Raw genomic sequence first — 19500 nt, forward strand, 5'->3', positions numbered from 1 at the left:
TATTGCCGAGTGCGATATTGCATTACAACCTGTATTTGTATTTGTCTCCTCCTAATAAGAACATGGATTTCCAGCAACATTGAATTTCCTCTCTGCCACCCATGCTGGATTGCTTAGCCTTGCCTGCAATGAGTTTAATCTTTCAATATTTTGGTGTTAATTTGATTACCTTTAAAACTAGCACTTTGTTGTGATGTATTCATGTTGCATGTTATTGTCTTGTAACATTTTCTGTCTCATTTGCACATGCAAACAGTCACTATTCAAATAAAGGGGAATTTGCTTTAAAAATATTTTTTTTCAATTTAAACAAGACATTTCTTAAGATATTGAAATGACTATGTCTGTGTAAATCTAATTTCCAGTCCCAAAAATACAATATAAATGTTTTTTTAAAACTCATTATAAAATGATAAGACAAAAAATGATAAGAATGAAACGGTGGGACAATCAAATGCCTCCAGCTGTGTTCTCCTGTCATCTTGATGTCTTCCACGTAAACATTTAACCTGACTGCTTGTCAGAGTGTTCCGGTAGGTTAATGGAATAAATCTTATCATGCAAACACCTTCATGCATGGCATCAAAGTGTAACAAGTATTCTCTTGTATGGAAAATTATGTCACAATCTGACAGGCTGCAGAATGACTGACAGGCATACTGTATTTTCCGGACTATAAACCACTACTTTTGCACAAGCTTTGAACTCAGTAAAAGCAGGAAAAACCCCCATGAATCCATTCAAAGTGTGATCTGTCGCAGGGCCAGAAGCCTGCTGAGAAATAAGTTCTTGTGTAAGCGAGCGAGGCGATTGTGTTGCAGCAAAGAGGGGAAAAAGGATTTGTTTAATGGGGAAAAATGGGAGCCGGGGTAAAAGTTAGCAGTAGCAGCCAACATAATTGATGGAAACAGTTTGGGGACCAAATTAAGATTCATGGCAAGGACTACACGTGGGGGATGGAAAGCGGTGTAGTCTGGAGGCATAAAGTATATCTAGCCTTCTAGCCTAATTGATAGAAAGCCTTCTCAATACAACGGAAAATAGAAACAAGGGGAAATAGTGACTCAAGCCCAGAGGCAAGAGAAACAAGTTTAGATGGGGCTCGGGTGGGTCAGTCCTTCCAGTCCCCAGACTGGCTGGAAAAGGGTTCGCTGTGTGTATGAGTAACATGCACAGACCCTTGACAAGTACCCTTGAGGAGCCTTTCGGCGTTGTGCATTAACCACAACCGGCCCAGCAGAACTGCTCCATGGCCAATTGTACAAGAGAGAGTCCGTGCAGTGAATTAGACTGTGTGTATGAATGTTAATGAGACTTTGACTGCATGCAAAAGTGCATATCCATATTTCTATGTGCTTTTTAAATGCGATTAAAGCCCCTTCAGCCCCGCCCATCAGGCAGTGGTTGTGGAGATAGATGCCCACATATTAGCAAGTCATGGAGTACCTTACACTCTCCTTTTAGACATTTTAATAATAGTAATTTGTAGGTTCACCCATTGTAGATATTATAACCAGAGAGATGATTGTGATTTATACTGTATTGGAAGTAGGGCGATATGAGGAATGAAAAAAAAAAATGGATTGCAGTATGAGCCAAAAAGAAGTACACGTTGAAATAGTAAATATCACGCAAATGTAGTGCTTGTACTGTGGCAGACAGTTTTTAATGTATTTCAGGTTTTGTTTGGTGAATTTATGGTCTTGCGCTGCATCTTTGGCACAGACCACAAGTTTTACATCTATAAATTCTCTTCCACCAAAATATGCAATACAATGATGTATGTCAAACAAAGGGTGCCTCTGCAGATTTCTATTCAGTGGCACATTTCCCCCAGGGAGGTTATATGACCTATCAAGCAGAAATGTGAATTAATGGCGAACCATATGGAGGCAGTGACACCATTGCCGGTTGGTGACCGGAAGCTAGAGTGTAATAGTTATGACAGCCTCTCAGCTAGTTATTGTTTCAGATGAATTTTAAAGTGCACAGCAGATGGACTGTAATGTAGGCCATGATTAGCATCAGTATTAGTGCCTTGTAACTCACACTTAGTCACACAAGTTCATTTGGACTAAGGACTGCTCTGACCTTAGAAATTGCATTTCTACTCCTCTTATTCATCCACCTTAGTTAAAATATTAAGCGTGTTTATATGTCAAAATGATATTTGTAATTTGATTTAATGTTAATGAACAGTTCAGTGCGTTGTCGGTAAGGTTGGTGTGTTGGAACACAATCCAATGATTTGAGTCAGAGATCATTGCATATCCATTCAAGACGATTTTTGAGTCTAGCTTTGAATGAGCCTAGCTAAATTTTTCTCATTGATTGACAGGTTTTAAAAATATCATCATCCATCTGTTTTTTTCAATTTCATTATCACAAGGCTTTTAGACTTCACTCTGATGGGCAGGTCACACCAATACAAAGACCACAGGCTGTTTTATGCAAACCTCCAGTGATGTCAAGATGGAGACAAATGGATTCAATCATGCAGTGAGAGGAGAGAAATAGTACATGCTGAGATCTATTATTTACAGAAGGTCCACACATACTCACATACAGAATGAAATGACATCACAAAGAACCTGCAACAGTTCACGCTTTCTGAAAATATGTGTCAAGACGGTTTTGCCGTGGTTCATTAAGTAGCCAGGACCATTATCTCATTAGAAATCCGACTGTTTTTTGTCTTTTTAATCAATTTTAAATTCTGTTTATTCCAAGTCCAGGTTTCCAAGATAAGCAGGAGATAAGATGTACCCTAAAATAATTCATAAAAAAAGTTGAATCAACCAGACGTCACACTGTGATATCCTTTTTCTCTGATCTCAGTAGCCTTCCCCAAGGGTGCAATAACAGTTTATTATACCTATCCTCACTTTATGGCCTCCTACCCCCTACCTTCCTTCAGCTGTTATTGAAAACACCCAGATCTGCCATATATCATTCCTGAGCAGCACATTATGCTATGTGCAACCAAGCTAATCACTTGTGCCTCGATCGGGTATTATCCAGGTCACATTGGAAGAATTCTGCATGGATTTGAAACTACTCAGAATCAATCTCATTTGTCTTTATAGATTGTCATAACAAATTGTTGTCCAAATGCTGAGAGAGGCAAGAATTCAAAAGCAGGAAGCAGTATTGTGCGGATGTGATTGTTGAAAACTCCAAAGCAACTTTCATGAACACACGGCCTTCGCTATAAGTGAAGTAACACTGTTATCTTGCTCTTTTGTTTCCCTAGTATGTGCCGGAACAGAGAACAAGCTGAGTACGCTGTCCGACCTGGAGCAGCAGTATCGCACCCTGAGGAAGTACTACGAGAGTTGTGAAGTTGTCATGGGCAACCTCGAAATCACCAGCATTGACCGGAGTCGAGACCTCACTTTCCTCAGAGTAAGGACAAGAAAGCAGACACGATGACATTGTGACGTGTGTTCATGTCAATAGGCCTTAAGTGGTCATACTTTGGCCATTCATGTCTTCATTTGCATTTAATTGGCTGGGTTGGTGACATTGATTGTTTCTTAGCTTCAAATCAAGACTAAATCATTCAAATTGTATCTGCTTGTATAAATTACAGGCTAAAATTATCTTGGTTCTCTTGAGTTGAAACATTTTGACCAAACAACCATGCCGCAGGCCCACTAGATACACCAAAGTAATCTAATTAGCTTCAACTAATGATGAAACTTCATATAAATCTCAATTTTTAGTATTTATGGATTAGTTATTGCTAAAACAGCCTTAAAGTTCATTCTCCCAATAGTATTAAGATAAAAACGAGTATCAGGTCAGCCTACATATAGTATTTCAGTCTCAAATGATCCACACATCATTTATGAATTATGCATTTGATTGGGAAAGAATGTGTCACTTTCCCTATTGTTATTTTTTAAACAATCAGCACCTAAGTGGCAGTGTTTTGGTCACAGTAACGTCAACCCTGCCTCACAGCTACGCTTTGATGCTGAGTCATCCACCACTTCAATGCACCACTTTGTTTTGATGGACCCACATGCAACTGTGGCGACGGGTGATGTCAGCCCTGAGCCCTTCAGGACAGGAGTGATAATAGTGTGGCGATGAGAGGTGTGGAGGAGGCAGCAGATGTCATTGTGGTGATATTTGCAAGGAGAAAACAGCGGAATACGCTTTGGGTGAAATCAGCTGTTCACGTTAACTTCTTGACCCTGAACCTTCCAACATTATTACAGAGCGTGTTAAGTGCTCTGTGCCGCACTAGCATTGTCCCGCTTCAGTTGATTCTAGTGTATCTGGGGGACTGGAGCACTCCCTTGGTGGTAAACTTTATGTGCTTCCTGCATTAACAGACCAGTAGTTTTACTTTATGAATCACCTGGGCTTTGCAATGAAGTTAGATCCCAACCATGGTAAGCTGTGTTGTCACATTTTGTGCAGGAACAGTTAAGCTGTATTTCAACAATAACATTCAAACAAAACATTGATTGGTCAACAGGACAGCCATTTATGTTATCAAGGACAATACTGACTGAATACACCCTGTAAGGCAAAACACAACTGATAAAACTTTGTGCATAATGGATGGTTGAGTGCAACTATTAGACCCCTACGGTTGTAATCAGCAGCAGTGATTTAGATCGAGGATCTCAAGCCCTCAAGCCATTCACTCCTGGCCTGCAACAGTGGCTGAACAAACACCATTTTATTGATCATCACTGTGTTTTATTTATTTATTTATTTATTTATTTATTTAACCAGGTACAGCCACTCATACCAAAAAAAGCTGACGAACTAGCAATTAGTCAAATACAGCAAAGGTGATTTGAGAGCTTCAAAAAAAGGGAACAGGTAAAATATTTCGAGCATACGACTTTCAAAAACAAGAAACATATATGTAAATGTACAGTAATTGATCTCCAAGCTGCTAGTATGATTTGAATCTAGTTTCACTTCATGATGATCACCATCCTTGGCCTTATTCTTGCTGATAACAAGGAGATAAATGTGAAGGCGCACCTCCAAAAGCAGAGAGCACAGCCATCGGGGAAAGATAAAATGAGTTTATAAACACACTACATGGATCACTTTTTTTGGTTCTTTTATCACAAATTTTTTTTTAATTTTAGGTTATATTACCTGACATGTTTTGGCATGTACTTCCGCCTTCATCAGAGTGTCAACAACAACAACAACAAACACTACATGGATGGCGATGGTGTGAGTAGAAGTAAGAAATGGGAAATGGAAGGGAGACGTCCAATAGTTGAGGCCTTTTGAACTGAGATAAAAGGTGCTGTGAGCCGCAGCTCACACTCGACCACTCACACGCTATATGTCAGGCTGCTATCATTCATATAGTATGAATGCATCACTAATTCCTCCATATGTGGATTGAGTGAGTGCAACTGGATTGTATTCCACACATTGAATGGCCATTTAGTGTACCGAGTAATCTTTCTACCACTTCCTTTGGGAGTCATGAACAAAGACTGTGTCCCACCTCAGATGTTGTCCCATATTTCCTGATGTTTTAAGTCCTCAATCCACTTCACACCTGCTTACGTTTCACACAACGTAGCTTTCATTTACAAAACGACTCCCTCTGGCACCAACTCACAAGGTTTCTACACCTTATCATCGTGAGCAATTAACTTGGGTTAATTGAACATGCTAATTAAGAAGATAGGGTGCCAGGCAGCAGGGGATCAGGAGGGCATAGGTTCAGTGTATCTTTAGGAATGTTATTATTATTATTCCACAAAAAGTAATAACATGGCTCCCCAGGGATGATGAGACCTTACCTTGAGGTAGAGGAGAAGTAGCTAATGCGAAGCAGCACGCATACTGGTTGTCTCTTGAAGGTGATTGAAACTGATGCTTGGGCTCCTTTTTTAAAGATATACCAAAGATGGATGGCTTGCACCCCCCGCCCCCCGCTCCAAACAGCCTTTACCAGTAAACAGAGTCCATCTTCCAAACTACCCCCACAACAGATGATTCAACGCTCGCGCTTTGATTAATAACTACATTGCAGCGCTGAGCTTTTCAGCCTGCTTTCAATAGATGCAGTTAAAGATCCAAGATAGTGAGTTTTATACTTTTTGAATTAATCATTTCCCATATTGTTAATTAGATATAATGCAGTGTGTCATGATCACATATTGTTTTACATGCTCATCTGTATTTGGTTGTAGAGATGAAACAGTTCAGCATTTTCCAATGTGACATTTGAATTTTTCATCACTATTTATCACTGTTTGATGAACAGAACACCAAAAGTGGTAAACTCACACTTGGGTGTCTCTTTTCCCACTTGTCACTTTCTGCATGTGCTCCAAAGCAGATCTTGGGACTATGAAATATTCATGTTTTATTCTCTTTGCCCTTGCTGGTCTCAGGAGGGAGTCGCGGTTAGATTAGATTATTCGTCATCCCTTGCAAACATTAGTAAACATGTAATTTTTCTCTGTGTATTAATGCAATGATGAACCAGTTTCTCACTACTGTTGTGTAGTTGTAAATAAATTAAGATTTTGACACACAGGTATATTTTATATCTGCACCAGATTTTTTTTTTTATCAGTGTGACATTTTCACATATATATTAATTATGAATCTACTGTATTATCATTTGGTCCAGGTGTAGTATTTACTGTGGCCCCCATTCTTTTCTCCTTCCTTTTGTCCTGTTAAATTTAATAATCCTGGTTGTTATTATTTCAAGTCTGTGAAATAATGCGATAATGCCAAGAATGAACAGCTGCAGTGATCTTACGATTTGGATTTACAGCACTGAAGCAACTGATTAGGCAATCTTATTAGAAACAAGGAGAAAGAGACCATCCAGCATCATGAACTACTTTATTGCAGACGCTTTCATTTTTAGTGAGTTCTTGACATTTTATCACACTTTAAATGAGAATAAGGAAATTACAACTGTACTCACCTTTTTCGTTCTGAATTTGAGCTGCATCGCTCAGCAAAAAAAAAAAAAAAAAAGCTCACACCGGGCTGTGTTGTCATGCATTTACTATGGACAGATAATATGTAAATGTATGTATTTTACAATTCATATACGAATTGTAATACTATTGGATACTGGAAATGTGCTTCTTCTCTCATCGGGCTGAATCAGTGATAAAGCTCGAGAATGGCCTCCACTTATGCTGCACTCTTTTTATATGGTACTCAGTGGCAAACACGTACGTGAACTTGGCCCTTCCCTTGATCCAGCTATCATAGTGTTGCCAATAGAAACACTCCAGTGCACCAGTAAACAGAAGCACACAGCGTAGCTTGAGGTTAAAAAAAAAATAATGTTGCTAAGCTACAAAACAGGTGCCTTGTGCTTTCTCACTTGTGTGGACGTGGTTTTGTCACTCTGAAATCACTCTTCCACCTCATTTCCTTTTGCATGCGTCGACTGTCATCACATCAGGGACGGGCCCAAATCGAATATTTCCCCATCGACACGGCACGGATTTGGCTCGTCACGACACGACGGCGCGTACATAATGACACTGCACTCTTCAGAGTGAAAAGTGTAATTTTGTGATTAGATGTTATCCTCCTGGGGTCCAAAGCAAGGAATAAGTGAAGTATTATAACTTATTGAGCATCTTAACTCAACAATTTTTCTGTCTCATGCTTGGTAGGTGAGATTGTGTTGCTCTTAACCAAGTTATTTTAGATTATTTATTATCGAGGTTAAAGGTCACTGATTTTGAGAACACTCTAAAGTCTTCCAAAACCTGGATTCGTAGGTTTTGTGTTTTGATGATCTCAGTAATATTAGTCTCAAAAGAAATTTTAGTTTTAAATTATTTAGTACTTATTTATTCAAGAATGAAGTCAATTCCAAAAATAATTCATCAATAATTCATTGTTTTAGATATTCCAATCACGTTTTTGGCCATCTGGAGGCTTTCATAAGGGAAATGTCATCCTCGAGTACTTTCAAAATTCAGGTTCCAGGAAGGAGCATTTGTTCTTGCACTCGATTCACATCCTCTGACATCTTTCTTCATACTTCTTGACTTGCATATTTGTCCCCCAGGAACCAGTAGTGCCCTCCCCATTTTCCTAATTTTTGATGCACTGTTAGATGAGTGCAGATTACGTTGGCCCCCTGCTACTCACCAAACTCGTTCAATATTAATGAAGACTGATGAAGTGCTAGAGAGCCTCTGTCTTTCAGCCCTGACCCACATTGGATTGACAACTGCAATTAGCGTCCCCTCAAGTTCATTTCCATCACTTTAATTTGACACGAAGGAGGACAGTGTGGTGTGGGAGGCGAGACCATTGAGAAATCACCAGCGAGGTGAAACTGAAGGCTGAAGGGGACGTTTAACCAGGAGCTACTTTGGGTACTTGACAGGAGGCAAATATTTTCCCAACAAAGCTTGAATATGAAAGTGATTCATGCTGCAGATACATCTGACACATTTTTTTTTTCTTCCAAACATTCTTAAATGTTTTAGTTGTGAAAAAAATCCACACATAAATCTTTAAAATGAGTGAAAGTGACTTACGTATACAATCTAAATTAAAATATTTCACACCAAAAAATTATCGTGTTGGCAATTCCCTAAGCGCCCCGTAATGCATTCATTTTTCTTTTCTTCCTACACCCGACATGGAGCGTTCTCCTCTCTCTTTACTATTACTAAATACTCAGTGTTTGGATTAAAACTCATTAGCATTACATAGCCATTTAGCTAAGTGACACAGGGTGTAATTGTGCCATCCATCAATTTGTGCATAATAACACACTCAAAGAGCCAAATGTTGATTAGCCTTCAAGCAGTCTCACCCGTGGCTTTTGGGAATTAATAGCGAGTGAGGTTAAGGGTGGTGTCAGAGGCAACTGTGGTCAAAATTGCTGACCCGTGAAAGCCAAATTAACTTGGAGACTATGAAACTCATTTCCCAATAGTTTCAAAAATAAGAAAAGTCGTACGAGACCTCTGCGGGAAAAGAAACCATTGTTGGCATGCTCTGTCTCCCGACTAAAGAATTGTGTCATCTCCAAAGTAACCACAAAAGAAGACAAAAAGCTTTGTATTAGAACAGAAGACATGAGAAGCTTTTATGTTGTCGTTCCTGCCGGTGAGTCCTCTTCCAATTGGATGAAAAACATTGATTGGAGCTGATTATACGAAATTATGCTCATGATATCTTTTTGTCTGTTGGTGACATTTTAGTTAAAGAAAAGATAAAGAATGTGATTAAGAAGGAAGACTGGAATAAAACATGGAGATGAAGAGCTTATTTTCAGCCATAATTGCAGCTCTTATCCTAGAACTCCATTCATGTTAGTCATATATGTATATATATATATATTTTTTTTTTTACTGAATTCACAAACCTTTTATTCAAATGAGAGGACTAAAAATGTGACATAACCCTTGACTATGTGTGTGGGGAAAAATTAACCCAAATGAAAAGATGCACAATATAACAATTTAGCCCGAATCACGTAAATAAATCATATCCCAAGGACACAATACCACAGGGAATGGTCTACTGCTCCCGCTTCTGGCTGTAAAATACGTGTACAGGAAATGTCCATTTGAACAATTAAAATATTCATATATTTTTTTACACCCATTTTCCATCTACTCAACAATGAGCATAGAAAAAATGACAACACCCACAGCTTATGTTGTGGAATTGCAAAATCTAGCTGAGGAATGGCTAAGCATGTTTTCGTTATGACCGCTTTTATTCTTAGAAGCGCCAAAATCACATTCGGGCGAGTCACTGATGTCATGCAGACGAAAAATGCGCAAAATGTATTATTGAAACATGATTGGCTGTATTTAGTTTGTTTTCCTTCTTAACAAATGCTGATGGCGTTGGCAGCCAAATGAGCCACAATGGGGCACATGACTCCGAGGCATGAGGGCAGCCAATTGGGTCAGAGAACAGAATCTTTAGTTCCCCGGGGAGAGAGCTAGACCTTCTTGTCCAATTTTAGAGAGTTCCTCTGTGATTACAGGATGAGGCCATCGACAACACTCGGTCCAGAAGCCTATACAGTCAACCCGAGAAAAGCGAAACTATTCGTATAATTAACAAACATTATGAATCATTAATCTGTATCATCCATAATGTCAACATTATACAATGATATATGAAAGTGCATTTTTCCCTTACATTCCGAAACTAATGTTTCATCTTAACAGACCCACTGCTTCTTCCTCTGTCTCTTAAATTTATAATGCAGAAAGGCCTATCAAACTTTATAAGCTAATAATGCAGTTAAAGCTGTTGTTAAGTGTTGCTATGGTAGCCCTCCCAATGCAACAATTAAGAGTCTCACACAAGTTCTCAGGCGAGGGAGGACTGAAGGGCTCAGAGTTTAATGTGGCTATCAGACCTGCACAAAGGTATCTGACTAGAATAACAATTTGATGTTTTTATTTTTTTAGGCACAGTTAAATACGCTCCCGAGTGTGACTGAAATTCAAATTCATTGACTTTAGTTCATTTTCTTCTGTCATGTTCTCACAGAAATATAGCAAAGCATGTTTAGGGATCTTGTTGGCATCCTTCCAAGAAGATACAATGACTAAAAATTAATTCCAACCAAGGTGGTGTATTATTTCCTCAGAGCTACCCATGACTGATTTCCAAGATGTTGTACTGCAATTCAAAGAGTCCTTTGGAAAAACAAACAACAACCCTTTTTCAATCCAGTGTTGGAATTGCAGCATTTCACCAACATCTGTCTTGTGTTGAAGCACAATTCAACTGTTTCATACTCTCCTACCGACAGGTGTACCTCCGTCTGTAAATGAGTGTGTTCGTTGTATCTGTGGGAAATTACCCTGTCCACATAGAAGGTAAATGTTCTCAATAAGGGGGGGCTATAGATTATTTAACATCGCCTCGGGACATTTTACAAGTCCCACGGTGAAATCTGAAGAAAGGGGCATGAAATAGTGGCATTGTTCCGAGATAGATTGTTGCCGTTTTTGTTGTTGTGTTGTGTCCAATCACTTGTCAGTAGAAGGACACTGGTGACAAAAGAGGTAATTTTGTCAATTCTGTTAAAAAGTTTTTATATTTGGTTCTTGCTTATGTCTGAAACAAATTGTCTATGAAAGGAGCAAAGAATGTATATGCCGTACAGCTTTTATCTCCTCAAAATAAAACCATTCGAAGACAAATAGCTCAACATTCTATCTCTTACAAAATCAGCAGCAAAGAAAAAAACATTCAGAATAAAAGCAAATGCTGTTCGCCAAGATGAAAATGTGTTGTGTATAATGTGTTTTTGCATCTTGAGGGGCGGAGGTGTGTATCAGGTTTGAATTTTTTAAAAGAAAATTCTGGCAGCAAATTGTAATACTTGCATGCATAGCCCCAAAATACTGATCAGCAAATTATTTAAAAATGCAAAACCTGCATTCTGCCATCTCTCTTCTCTAAAGGTAGTACAATCAAAACACCGATGGGATTTGATTCCCAAGCCTGATTAAAGACCTAACCAGGGGCTACATGGATCCGCGGTCCACCCCACTGCCCCCTCCCTCACATCAGCTTGTAGTTAGGCAGTGCAGGAAAGTGATTACTCACGGATTAAGACTTGCCTGGTTGCCGATATGTGGGGCATAATTGAATAATGGCTGCTTCACCCGAATGGTCCCACTGCAGAGGGGCCTTCTAGCCTCGTCAGATTGCCTCAATATTAACCATGACACAGGCATAACCGGGACGGTAATTAAAGCACTGAATCAATTACAAATTAGTCTATTTGTAGAATTCCCAACAGGGGTCCACTCATTACAAGTGCTCTGATGGAGCTGTAAGTCTTCCTCGTGGGAAGTGGTGTCTCTCCCCTGTTCAATCTTGATATCAGTCTTCATCTCTTTCCTCAAGGTGGGATGCGCGAGACAAATTGAGGCTAAAATTAATGGTGCTTGCTATCTGGCATCGCAATCCATAAAGTGACAACTGCAGTTCCAGAAAAAAAAATATATCAGACGCTGGGTATTGTCTAAATAAATGCGGACCTGAGATCCATTAAACTTGAGTGAGATCTTGCAGCTTTTCGTCTTTCTTACTTCTGAATCTGCAACACTGCATATTGCTGCTTTAAGCACTTGAGAGTTCTGTCCGCTAATGGTGATTGATGTACGTGTACAGTACTTTGACATAATATAAAGTCACCCTTTGCAAGAGCCATATTAAAATTTGCCGGCGTTTCAGTTGCTATGTCAACTCATTTTTTTAGAATTGCGGTTGTCCTTTGTAGTGGTACTGAGAAGTTTTTTTTTTTTTATGTGAATGTAAAAAAAAAATCAATTAATCTTTAGTTGCATCCCTAAACAGAACCTGATTGTGTCGTTAGACTTCCAGGCATCTTCTACCTCATTCTGCAATTCCTCTTCAAGATGCAAAAAGACATTTACTTTTTTAATTCCGTCTTCAAATCCACGTGGACTTGGATTCATTTGACTGATCACCCTGCGCTCTCTATCCCTCTATCTATTTCATCATCCTTTCACCTTCTTCACTTTGCTGACTCCAGCGAACCTCCTTCCTTCTCCATCCCATTTCCAAGTTGGGGATTGGAGGATTCCATTTCAAAACTGGGCACGTCTCACTGACTCAAGTGAGGGGTTTGTTCCGCCGCCACACTTCCGTTCACAAATGCTCCGGCCTTGGGAGAAGGAAGGGGGAGAAATCCCTTTTAATCTAGCGAATCTGGCTCCCGCTGTCTCTTTTGTTCACTGTTGCTGGGACTTTTGCTGTGCGTGTGTGTGAGGTGAATGCATGGCTGACTTTCGACACCGTGTCAACATTCTGCTGTTGCATACTTCACCGTTTACTATTACAGTATATTTTAAAATATGCAATAATGCCGCTTACTGTATATCAGCTTAAGTGCAAACATGTGCTTCTACAAGATCATACAGCAAGGCTAACATATACATTCAGGACATTCAAGGCATGTGGTGTTATATTTAGCAAGTACTTTACTGCTCTAATTGAATATAGGCACAGCAATAGGACCATGCAAATTTAGCACTAGCACAATTTTTTATCATTTTGTGCAAGTCTACACTTGAACATAAACAGCTGGCCCCTGTGTTAAGTACAATAATAGACAAACCGTAAAAAAAAACCATCATGGCCTGAAATAAAAGTCGTCTTTTACTTACTTTACTTTACTGCCCATATTGAGGTAGCAAAATTTCATGACAGTACCGCTGTGTGACACTCTTTGCCTTTTTTTTTTTTTTTTTTCGTAGATTTAAATGGAAAGTATATAGAACAGTTCCCCAGGCAGTGTCACTGAACTTGGAGCTTTTCTTAGTCTGTCAACTTAGAATTTTAGGTTGTCTCTCCATGTTGAGCAGCCTTCCCTCCCAATAGGGTGAATGTGAATTCTTGAACAGGCCCCAGCGGTTACACGACTACATTTTTGTAAAAATGTTCCAATTTGGATAAGTGGGCAGTATCCCTGAATGAGCTATCAATATGATGTCTGAACTATAGCTTAGAAAATTCCCTCTGGGTCATTAGTAATCCTTCCAATTTTCAATTTATTTTATTCTAGTAGCTTCTAGGGGTGTGATAGAATATCCATTTACTGAATATAGTGTATTGCTTTTTGTTTCACGCTGGCAGTTAAACATCAATATTATCACAATCTGTCGTCAGTAATTTGGTAGTCGACTTGTTGTAGGATTTCTTGCTAAATTCCTATGAAAACATCTGCAAGATGGAAAACAAGTTGTGTACCCTTTGCCAAGTGCAGTGTTTTTATTCCCATAAAGCTGTGTACTGGGCCGCATCGCTGCCCCCTTTTATGCCTTGAGGGTAAATTTAATGAGCACTCTTTAATTTTCTTTTTTTTTTTTTCCCCCCTCCGTGCTTAAGAAGCAAACTAGAAACTATCCATCTCTTTAATAATCTATCTTCTGGCTCTTAGGTCTTTATAACCAAGTCCTCATAGACAAAGCAACTTCTTCCCGCAAAGAAATATAACCACCATATTCTAATGTGTTTTACTACTTTCCTACAAATTCTCTTTTTTTTTATCACCAAACAAAGTGAAAGACCTCAACTCTGTCTGTATCAACTTGCCAAATCTTTCAGTCCCCATAAATCTATCAGACCCTGCCGCTGCAGTTAAACATATTTGCGGTCATTGTTTCAACAGAATCCACATCCAGTCACCAGACTCGGGACAGTCTGTTCCGATTAACGGCAATGATACCAGAGATGCAGCCGCTGCTTAGTTATTGTTGGCGGATGGCCATGCTCTCTGACAGCTGTCAGCCACTATGATTATGCTGCTAGGTCCGGGGCCTCCTAATATCATCTTTGTGCATCAGCTGCAATAGCATTTCACACACAGACACACACACACTTGTTGATCATCAGCAGACCAGCGTGGAAAGATGTATCCGACCGCCTGTCTATTAGTGGCAGCAACCGTGATGGCGGATGGGAGAAAAGAGTGCACAGCCTGTCGCTTTGATTTATTCAACATCGAGTTCTTCTCGGTGGCTTTTTTGCCAAAGTCACCGCAGACATTAGACTCGGTCCTAAATGACATTTAAAGTGTGAAGTAATGCCTGCCCTGCTGGCCCTCGTATGAGACATGAGCAGTGAACCCTGTGCTGCTGCTAGTGTTGCTGTGCGTTCTCCAACCCTGGAGCAAATCTTCAAATGCTCTGATTCAACTCGCTGGCATGATTGAATATGTTGAGAGTGACCTCGGAGGCACATGCTGTCATTGATATGATGCATACACCTCCCGTTCTCCATTTTGCCACTACTTCATTGTCTCCATTCTGCACTTGTAACCAATTTCTCCAGCTATATGTTAAATATTGTTTGCTTTTCAGATGGATGGCTTGAGGCATCAAAAAGATCCAGTCTTCATTTACAGGTTTTCATAAAAGTCAGACAAAAAATAAAAAATGGAATGAAACGAGTCAATATAAGATGAAGCATCTGAGCAGAATCAATGCATGTGGGCAAATTGCAACACTATTTAAATTAAATCAAATTATTCTTCCTGTTGAATAATTGAACATTTATACAAACAACAACAGCAACAACAACAACAAAAAAAGATGAATTTGAATCAGGTCCAGGGATGACACAGATTGGGCCAAAGGAGCATATCTAATTGCAAAGGCAACTGGCAGAACGCCACTTTGAGTCTATTAACCTGCGAGAGGTCTTAACACAGTGAAAGAAAACAGCCCAGACAACGAGTTGGCAAAAGCTCAATCTAGGAAAGTCTCCAAGTCAGCCCAAGGGGAATACCACAGGTACAAGCCTTTAACATACAGAAATATAATAAAAGAAAAATATCGAGCTGTTTCTTTTGATTAAACGAAATATAAATAAATGTATCTAGCAAATGAGGAGAAGCGAAAGGGTCTTGAATGAGAGGACATTGACGACCCATGTTTAATTGCTTCCGATTTTTCATCTGTAAAACTTACTAACAGATTCCATCGTTGTGTTTCCAGTCGATTCGAGAAGTGACAGGCTATGTCCTGGTGGCTCTGAACCAATTTGACTACTTGCCGTTGGAGAACTTGCGGATCATCCGAGGGACAAAGTTGTATGAGGACCACTACTCGCTTGCCATCTTCCTCAACTACAGACATGATGGAAACTTTGGACTGCGTCAGTTGGGTCTGAGGAACCTCACAGGTGAGTGACATTTGGCTGGACTATGTTCAGGTATGGGAATTTTCAAATTTATTTTTCATACATTTAGTAGACTATGAACGCTGATTTGGAGATATGTGGGTGACTCTGTGTCCTTTCGAGCAATGGACAAAGAAATGACGCTCTTGATAAATGGAAAGCATCTTGAATCTCAGGGCAAAGTTGATAAAGCACTTGCCAAACTAAGCGTGAATCAAAAGATTTTATTTACACTCTTTTTTTATAATACTTTTTTGGGGGGCGGTTGAATGACTACAACTGGAAAATTTATCAGTAATCATTAGTGAGTATTTCACGCCTTTCTTTTAGCCCGAGGAAAGAGCAGAGCATGCAGTGGTTGTTTGTTGAACTTTTGTATGAGCTTCTGTATTATACTCCAACTTGGATTTCTTATCACATGTTGTTTGCACTATACTTTGGGAATTTATTTTTTTATACCATCACTGGCAGCTTTATTTTTCCAAGATGGTCCGTTTTATTATAGTGCCAGGCTGATGCTATAGGGCTTGGGGAGTTCAGGCTGGACTTTGTGAAAGGCCTTTGAAGTGATGCGCCATCCGTGGCCTCCAGCCATTATGTGCAAGGAAAGCCACGGTCTGAGTCTGCCGAGTCTCTATCATTGTTCATCTTCACAGTTGAGGTTTTTACATTTGGATCTTTTTTTTTTTTTTTTTTGTCGATACAGTATAATGAAAAACACTTTTTTTTTTATCTTAAGCAGTCATTTTAATTAAATCAGCAATTGTGGAATGACCAGTCAACAGCAGAGATTGGGACTTTAAAACTTTTTCTCTCAAATTAAACAAAAATAATATTCAACTTTTTAACTGTCAGCGCTTAATAAAATAACAATAATAATAATTGAAATGAAATCCAGATAAAATGTCATGACTCACTTCCAAAGTTGAGATCTAATTGTCATTCTCTTGACATGACTTCTCGCTCAGCCACCAGCTCACTTGTTATGCCAATGCCACTCTCCGTGTTTGAATCATGAGGGTCGATCGGCTATTTGACATCTTACAGCAAAGTTCAAAACTTTTTTTTTCACCCTCAAGTGCTTTGGCGGCTTTGGGTCAGCTGTCTCATTTATCACAGAGGCTTTGACTTTGCTGTCAAATTAGTTCATTGTTCAACTGCCAGTTGCTCCCAGGAGATGTTGAAAGAGTTCGATAGAATTGATGTACAATATAACATATATAAGAGGATTAAATATATTAACCACATAAGTGCTAATCGGGGGGAAGGTGGTCTAAAATATCCCCCCCCGGTGATGAAATCCACGTGCATTTTGCTTGGTTTGAAATTGCCTTGGATGAAATCAATTGGTCGCTAGTGTATTGTAGCAGTGCACTTATTGATTTTCCCGGCTTCCTCGCTGAGTGCTGTGAATAGACTCTGCGGACTTGGGGGGGGGGGGCTAAAGGATGGGGTAGAGGAAGTCCCTTGGCTGAGCAAGGATAGGACTCCCTCCGATGCACCTTTCAATCAAGCTTAGCCAACTTAAGCGCAAAAAATGTTAGGAAAACAGTTTGGGGATGCTCTGTGAACGCAAAGTGAATTAGAAATCAAAGTTGAGGGTGTTTATTCAATATTTAGGATCTTGAAGAATAAACATTATTACTTTAAATATAAACGGCGTGGAAAACGGTGTTTTCAAATAAACATGAACCCGGTCGAAGAATACTTTCAGAGCCCGACTAAAAAAAATAACCTCATATTAGTTTTCTGATTGAACACAATTTGCCCCCCACACTCATTACTCATTTTAGCCACAATAACTTCTTTCTTGTTTGCTCAATGTTGTTGATTCATCTTTCTAAACGCCCCTACGCCTGCACTGCGTCTGTCCAAAATGAAACTTCCAAACTGAGGCCCCATCTGCTGAATGATCTTCTCTCATTGCACACATGTACAGAAGCCCGCAGTATACGCCAAAGGCATTATCCACTTCTTCATGGCCCATCTGCTCTTTCTTTATTTGTCTCATTTACTGTCTCACTTTCATTTCTTTTCACTCTCCTTTTGGCTCTCAGTCCCTCATTTGTTTCGCTTCATGCTCCTGATTTTCCATATCGATACCTTGCGTGAAGAACAAGCAATGTTATGCTTATATTTGTTTCCGACATGTAAAGTGCGCCTGACAAATTCTCTGAATTTATAAATTAAGAACTGCTGGTATTCGGCTCATTTAAGACCATTGGCTTAAGCTACAAATATGATACACTATTACCAATCATTTTAGAAGTAGATGAGCTGTGTCATGAAGCACAAACAAAGTTCAGAGTAATATTTGAAAACAGCCCGTAAATTGAAGTCTGAGTCACAGGTTCAATGAGGAACGTAAAGCTAAATGATGGACAGGACAACGGAAGGATGGTCAAGGTGAAAAAGGACAATTTGAGTCCCGTGGCCATGTGCCTCTGAGGAAAGGGCATTTAATTGCTACCACCTTCTGATCTCCAACCATTCACTATCTACTAAGAGAAGAAAAAAAAAGAGCAATTATGCCAACGGAATCAAGTTGAGCTCAGTGTGCATTAGCAGAATTCAGTTGAGCCGTTTGCCTGGCAGCACACAGACCTCAGGTCTCCTTCAATTGTCTGACTAATTGATTACTTCCCATGCAATTACTTCCATGTCACACTCAATATTTCACTTCTTCAGGAAGGGTGAAAGCAGGACATTCTTTTTGAAGGACCACATTCATATTGTCACATTTGCAAGTCCCTTAATGTGGATCTTGAAGAGGCGAGTATTAAATTGAAGTCCAAAACTGGCCATCACTTGTGCATGCTATCAATTGATTCTTCTGTAATGCCGCTCTGTGATGGAGATAGTGAGAGAAAGTGGTTTGCTGACAAATGAGACACAAGTGATACATTCCTTGAAAGGTTGTTTTTTTTCTTCTGCAACTTCTAAGTAGAAATTGGCATAAATTGGTGTATAAACATTAAATACTTGTGTAAATCCAAATTGGGAGTAATTTAATTAACAGACTTTCCTTCGGGATCAATTTAGATTTAATCTAATGGGCGCCATTAAAATATCAGACATAAATGAGGGAATGATTGCTCACGAAACCCGTCCACGTTTTCAATATTAACCATTAATTTCCAAACTATAATCATCACACAAGTTAAATAGCCGCAATGAATGCACTTGGACTTCTCACCCGCCGACCCTAGACTAGCCTCTGGAAGCTTAATAATTGATATAATGTACATATTTTTATTCCCTCTGAGCCTGAAGACTTTGGTTAGAAGAGCACATATTGATGGGAGCAGTGGTGGGTAATGGAACATGAAAAGGACTCTCATGTGTGCATCTCAGCTTTCCACACGGATAGAAAGGGTGTTACTGCATGCAACACCAAGCATGATCATAATTCATTTTCAGACACCATTATCTGCTTAAAACCCATATTTAGTTTTTTTTTTGTAAGTTCATTGTTAGTAATTTTACTGATCTATGCCATTGTCTTTAAAAAAATACATTTAACATTTAATTTGGCCATTTTGTGGACAATTGCTGTAGCAGCGGTGTCAAACTCATTTTTGTCGCAGGCCGCATTGTACTCATAGTTTCCGTCCGAAAGCCATTATGACTGTCGACGCATGTATTATATACAGTATAGGCTACACAACAAACTGATGAATAATGAGCTTTGAAATCAGACACTAGTAATAATTGTTCAAATATTTTAAAAATATGCATGGTAATAAAAATTGCTAGTAATATGTGTAGTTTTTTAAAAATGAAGACAATTTGCAATTTTAATATTGACATATGAAG

The 19500-nt window shown here is 39.2% G+C and overlaps 1 protein-coding gene across 2 annotated transcripts in view; it reads left to right on the forward strand.

Annotated features, from left to right (window-relative positions):
* Nucleotides 1-19500, forward strand: part of erbb4b (erb-b2 receptor tyrosine kinase 4b) — a 103956-nt gene that overhangs the window by 48281 nt on the left and 36175 nt on the right. For both annotated transcript variants that reach the window (XM_085920449.1, XM_085920447.1), the window contains 2 exons: nt 3254-3405; nt 15501-15687. In XM_085920449.1, coding sequence (XP_085776575.1) covers nt 3349-3405; nt 15501-15687 — 244 coding nt within the window. In that variant the 5' untranslated portion in view covers nt 3254-3348. The remainder of the gene's footprint in view (nt 1-3253; nt 3406-15500; nt 15688-19500) is intronic.

This window comes from Syngnathus leptorhynchus, chromosome 9 (genome assembly GCF_054491065.1).
Source record: "Syngnathus leptorhynchus isolate UIUO chromosome 9, UIUO_Slep, whole genome shotgun sequence".
Classification (NCBI taxonomy): Eukaryota; Metazoa; Chordata; class Actinopteri; order Syngnathiformes; family Syngnathidae; genus Syngnathus; species Syngnathus leptorhynchus.